This window comes from Pseudorasbora parva, chromosome 4 (genome assembly GCF_024679245.1).
Source record: "Pseudorasbora parva isolate DD20220531a chromosome 4, ASM2467924v1, whole genome shotgun sequence".
Classification (NCBI taxonomy): Eukaryota; Metazoa; Chordata; class Actinopteri; order Cypriniformes; family Gobionidae; genus Pseudorasbora; species Pseudorasbora parva.
In genome coordinates, this window is record NC_090175.1 from 55,025,449 (window position 1) to 55,031,838 (window position 6,390).

A 6,390-nucleotide genomic window follows, 5' to 3' on the forward strand; every position below is an offset into this window, starting at 1 on the left:
AATCAATGAATAGGATTCCTTATATTGTCGGTAAGACAGACGTTTTCGTTTTAATGATTTTGGGATGGGGAAGGTGAAGTTTTTACATGAAATTACATTCAGTCAACAACACTAGTTTAATATTAATATATCGTCGAGTAACTCGTGCGTCATCATATCATAAGGATTGTTCATTTTTCATCTAAACTGCGGTAATGGCTGATCATCTTCAGTTTTAAATGGAGATAAATGACAATTTAGTTTCCATACTACAGGATAAAAGTCCCTTTCCTTAATCTTATTAAACCTCCATGTGCTTTTGCAAGCTTTTATTATGCTAACAACAATATTTGTTTGAAATCGGCAGGTGGCACCAGGAAGTTTAAAACCAGAAGTACCTGTCGCTTTTAGCCAGCAAAAGCAAGGTGAATAATAGACTTTTAATAGAATAATAGACTTTTTATAAAACAAAATATATGTATATATATATATATATATATATATATATATATTATAAGAATTATACTACAGTGTACAACTAACTGTAACAGCTAAAATGTTTGTGTGTGTGTATATATATATACACACACACAAACATTCAGCTGTTACAGTTAGTTTTACACTGTAGTACACATCCCACAAATTGATTAATGATGTCACTAAATGCTGAGCTATTCACAAAAATGTAAGCAATGTTTTCTTGAGAGTGAATTTAAGAGTGGAAATATCACAACAGAATAAATCAAAATCACTCCTCCTGCAGCTGGCACCAGTCACTTCAAAAACCTAATGCGTGTTTTCAGATCTAATCACTTTTATTGTCACGTCATCAACACCCATTTGAGAGCAGTGCAAAATACAATTGGAAATACGTTGCAGATAACGATATACAACACAGTAATAGTACTTATTACACACAATACATAATTAGATGAGTGAATGAGGCACTTATCGCTTTCATATGAACTAATCTACACCCAAAAGGCTTAAAAACCATGTCTGGGGTCTCTCCTCACCACCAGTATTCAGCATCCAATTATACAGTTGGAGATGTAGGTTGATACGTGGGTGTAGGTATAAGTAGGCATGGCATAGGATAAGGCTGTGTGAGGCGCATCAGTTCTGGGTGTTCAGCAGCTTGTTAGCCTGAGAGAAGAAGCTGTCCCTCAGTCGGCTCTGGGCTTTCCTTATACACCGCCTGGAGGGAGGGAAGCTCAGCTCCTACAATGTGGTTTGTAGGTCGCCAGCAGTGCAGAAGCAGAATTATCTGAGGATGTTGGGGCTCATTCCAAAGTTCCTCAAGCACCTGAGGTATAAAAGAGGTGCTGACGTGCATATGTGTGACCACGTGAGATCTTTAGTGATGTGAACACTAAAGCTGTTGACCTGCCTCCCTCATTGTTCTCTGTCCTTTCCCCTGAAATCCACCACCAGCTGCATGTGTTGTTGATGATGAGTAAGAGGTGGCTCTCCTGACACAAATGTTTTAATTACTAAAGACTATTTGTGTGTGTACATTACCAAGTTATATAATGTAACAGTCCATTAGCTATAACTCATTAAAGGGGACCTATTATGCAAAAATCACGTTTATAAAGGTCTTTTTTTTATATATATAATTTTTTATTGAGATTTATAAATCATCTGAAAGTTGAATAAGCTTTCCAGTGATGTGTGGTTTGTTAGGATATGATGGCAGAGATACAATTATTTGAAAATCTGGAATCAGGGTGCAAACAAATCAAAACATTGAGAAAATCGCCTTTAAAGTTGTCCAAATGAAGTCCTTATACATTTTTCATATTTACGGCAGGACATTTCCAAAATATCTTCAGGGACCATGATCTTTACTTAATATCCTAATGATTTTTCATAAAAAAATTTTTTTGAAATTTTGACCCAAAAAAATGTAGTGTTCACTTTTGTTTTGCCACAAATATACCTGTGAGACACATGGCTGGTTTTGTGCGCCAAGGACATGTGTCGGCAGGGTGTGAACAAAACCTTCCTGTTTTTCTCACTTCTCTTTTTTTTAATCCCCATAAATCATAAGCAGTTTCTCAGAACAAGCCGTTTGCAGTGTGGCGTCACATATGCTTAGGCCCCGCCCACGACTGCTTACTGATTGACTCTGCCCTATTAGCACAGACCCCGCCTCTCAGTCCGCCATGTTTATCTCCTCACCAGAGCATTCAAGTAAGAAATGTTTTATTTCAGCTACTAAAGTTATTCAGTCCAGAGCAGTGATTGATTTTCTGTTTTCCTTCTGTTGTTTGATTCATATTAACAGGTAGGTACTGTATATTACACTGCTGTCACTTTAATACACAGATATAATACACATATGTGATTTCTTTCCTGCCGTTCATGTTCACTGGCAGAACTGTGTGTTTTTGACATATCCTTGTGTGTATTTGACAGTTTAAAGGGGTACTTCAGTGGTGGGAAGATTATTCTGTATTTAAAGGTGCCCTAGAATGAGTTGAAACAATATGTTAAATTGTTCTCTGATATCTACTTAGAGGGTATGTGGCTTATTTAAGGGCAAAAATTGTCCAGATACAGTTTTACGGGTCCATTTACAACCCTAGAAATTGTCCCTAGGATGTAATGCTCTGTTTTTGCCTTATTTGGAAGAGTCATTGATATTAAAATTAGAGCTCTGTTCTTCTTATTTCAGCAGCTCACAGCACACAGCAGCTCAGTGAAGAGGCTCGTGAGTCCTCACAGAACACAGACCGACTGAATGACACTTTAAGCAGACATCTCAAATGGAGATCACTGAAATGCAGCATACTTGTTTATTGGTGTTTTCAGATTATCCACTCTCTCTCTCTCTCTCTCTCTCTCTCTCTCTCTCTCTCTCTCTCTCTCTCTCTCTCTCTCTCTCTCTCTTTCAAGAGAGAGAGAGAGAGAGAGCTCGAGTGCATATGGTTGCCAGATTGTACATGTTTAGGTAAAACTCCGGATAGTATAAGTGTTCTTTTACAGAAAAGCTCTGTTTGTTGGAATAAAATAACTGAAATCTGGCAACCGCACAAACACTCTTCATTACCTCAGACAAAACCAGTGTTTTTAGACTCGTCTTTTTTCGTAAACCTTAGTCACAATGTAGGCTACGCAGTGACTGTGACTTACTCTGAAATACAAGCATGCAAAAACATAATACTTAAGTTATCAAAAATATAAATATATATATTTTTACAAAATGAATAGCCTTGTCAAATGACTGTCGTTTTAACTTATCTGGTGGAAAAGGTGACGTTTGCTAGAAGGATCGAGTGAACGATCTGTAAGCAACGTATCTACAGTTGTATTTTGTAATACAAAATAATATTAACCTTTGTCATTAGACTTGTATGGTACTTGGTGTTTCCTATTGTTACTGTACTAGCATCTTACGTTATCTAGACAATGCGGTCTCTCTAAGAAACTTTCAATTTAATCAGAAATTGTTTAAACAGTCAATAAGTGGATAAATCACTACTTACTGCTTGCAGGAATACAGTGGTAATTGCCACTTTCTTCAGTTTAAGACGTTGAGCGAAGCTTGCTTGAAATGCAGAACAAACAAACGATCTTGAATTAAATTGTTGTGGTGTCCGATCATAATAAACATCAACCATGACTGTTGACATTTTTTATCTGTGGGAAGGGTAGAATAGTCCTCAGCTTTCTGTGTGAGTGCTTCGGGTGTGTGTGCTCAGAAAACCATATATCAGAAGCTTAGATATGCTTTTAAAACGCATCAAAACCAAACAGTTTTTGTTTTTTGCAGTGTATCTGAAGCACGAGCTGTACAGGCTCCGCCCTATTCTAGAAAGGTCATTAGCATTTTTATTTGCTGATTTGCATTTAAAGATGCATGCTCGAAAACAGTATGTTTTTCCTTCCATTCAAAAAAGGGCATTTATAACATGATCTGTGGGGTATTTTGAACTGAGACTTCACACACACATTCTGTAATGTATCTTTTTAAAATGGGGCATAATAGGTCCCATTTATTTAGCTAGAAATATCATAAAATGTCATTCATTCATGTTTGGTTTATTTGTCTTCTCCACACACCACTGGGAAACCAGTCAGAAAAACCAACCAAATTCATTTATAATACATTTGTAGATGTATTTATCATAATTGATCATAATGAAGTGTCATCTTTCACCCACAGGTCATTGCTAGTGTCTGTCCCGTGATGCAAATGTCTCAAGTCTTCGTGTACGGGACGCTAAAGAAAGGCCAGCCCAACTACTTCAGGATGTGGGACACGGCCAAAGGTCGGGCGGAGTTTGTGGCTCAGGCTCGCACCGTGGAACGATACCCGCTCGTGATCGCAACCAAATACAACATCCCCTTCCTGCTCAACGTCCCTGGGACGGGTCAGCGCGTCTACGGCGAGATCTACAGCGTCGACCAGAAGATGCTGGAGTTCCTGGACGAGTTTGAAATGACTCCAAAGATGTACCAGCGCACGACTGTCCAGCTGGAGGTGCAGGATGGGCCGGCTAAACGGGAAAACGCACCCAAGCCTGGAAGTTTAATCGAGGCCTTTGTGTACAGCACGACTACATATGAACCCGACTGGCTCCAAAAACAAACATATGAGAGTTATGATGCTTACAGTGAGCACGGGCTGCCCTATGTGTGTCGTGAGGACAGAAGCCCTGAGTAACCGCTGTAGTAACATTTACCAGGGTTTAACCACACCCGCCAGTGTCAAAGGAATTTAATTTACCATTCAGACATTTTATAACAAAACTGTAATACATAATGTTCTGATGGCAGTGAGGTTATTTAGTGGTTTTATTTCCCTGGTAGAGCTGCACAATTAATATTTAAAAGATGGAGATCTCGATTCAAACACCCACTCGATCTTATTCTTAAATGACAAGCAATTATTTATGTCTATTAAACCTTTGACAAGTCCGATCACAGCGAACATCCAGATCTGTGTTCTGAACCAGAAAGAGTCGTTGTCATTGTATGAAAGAGCTTCATAAACAGTCTTTTCAATAACACAGTATCATTATTTCTGTCTTACGATCATTAAAATTATCACAGTATCGCATACTTAGGATAAATGTATAGTTCAGATATAAACACTGATCTATACGGTAGCGATCAAAATAGAGCAAATCACCGTTTGAACGTAACAAGACTTTAAATAATGATTTTTATCAATTACATCTTTACACCAGTAGGTGGCGACAAGACAGTTAAAGGGGGGTGAAATGCTGTTTCATGCATACTGAGCTTTTTACACTGTTAAAGACTTGGATTCCCATCCTAAACATAGACAAAGTTTCAAAAACTAATGTTGGACGTTTGATGGAGTATTTCTGTGTCAAAAATACTCCTTCCGGTTTCTCACAAGTTTCAGAGAGTTTTTTTCGAGTATGGCTCGGCTTGACGTTAATAAGAGCGGAAGGTCCTTTTATGGGCCGTACGGGCTCTTCTCCCGGTAGGGTGTGCGCACGCGTGACTAGAGCGAGAGGACATGCACGCCCATAAAGATTGCTCTCAAGCAGCAGATCCAGTCGTCTGTGAACTCTTATGTCGGTTATAGTCCGCGCCGCGCTCCACTTGGACATTAAGTGACTTCAACGCTTCAGCACAGCATTCTGGGAAGGCAGCGCTGCATTTTAACCGATTTGAACGCAGAAATGATGGAAAGCTTCACAACATCGCTTCAGTCGTGTCGCAAAAGTGGATCTCCACACTCCAAGAAGTGTGTTTTTGACGGAGCGGTCCCAGCGATAAAGGTTCGGTCCTGCTTTGGAAGCAGCCGGTGAGTAAAACTGCTTCAAATGTCTGTGCTGTCGGCTATCGTCGCGTGAGTAAACATCAGTAAACGACACGATCGCGTGCTTCGTCATTCAAATGCGCTAACGGACTTCATTGTTGTTCTATATATAACGTTACACTAGTCTGACGTGAAAAACCGTTTTGCTTGCTACTGCTAAGGTTTAGTCGCATATAATAGTCCATAAACCGAATCATGTCCTCATAAACAGGGAGTAAAGACACACAAATGTTGACAGGCCACTAAATACAGTCCATACCACAGAGACGGACGTCCTGATGTTGCTGCTTCTCCTGTTCAATTTATTTCAGCCTCCGAATGATTCTGGATCATTATCTATTAGCTGAGATCGATAGCAAGGGTTTCTCCACGCTTGAGGACGTCACCGCTTTGCGCATTCGTTATTCTTTAGCTCCGCCCACACGATACGCCTCCAGGTGCTCAGTTTTTTCCGGAAAGACTCGGTACAGCCCACATTTCTTTTACAAATATAATAAAATTAAAGACTTTTCGGAGATATGAAGGATGCAATACTACTCTATAGGTACTCAAGATTGACATGAGATTGACTGAAACTGAGTGTCCCCCCCCCCCCCCCCTTAAATGTA

General features: G+C 39.5%; 1 protein-coding gene across 2 annotated transcripts in view; it reads left to right on the forward strand.

Moving 5' to 3' along the window:
- LOC137074173 (gamma-glutamylaminecyclotransferase B-like) overlaps nucleotides 1–5,244 on the forward strand; it is a 5,308-nt gene extending 64 nt beyond the window's left edge. The window contains exons 1-3 of one of the 2 annotated variants that reach the window (XM_067442856.1): nucleotides 1–30; nucleotides 347–404; nucleotides 4,151–5,244. The exon at nucleotides 1–30 is cut by the window's left edge and continues 32 nt beyond it. In XM_067442856.1, coding sequence (XP_067298957.1) covers nucleotides 4,175–4,651 — 477 coding nt within the window. In that variant the 5' untranslated portion in view covers nucleotides 1–30; nucleotides 347–404; nucleotides 4,151–4,174 and the 3' untranslated portion in view covers nucleotides 4,652–5,244. The remainder of the gene's footprint in view (nucleotides 31–346; nucleotides 405–4,150) is intronic. The other variant, XM_067442855.1, reaches the window with a different exon arrangement.
- The last annotated feature ends 1,146 nt before the right edge of the window (nucleotides 5,245–6,390 follow it).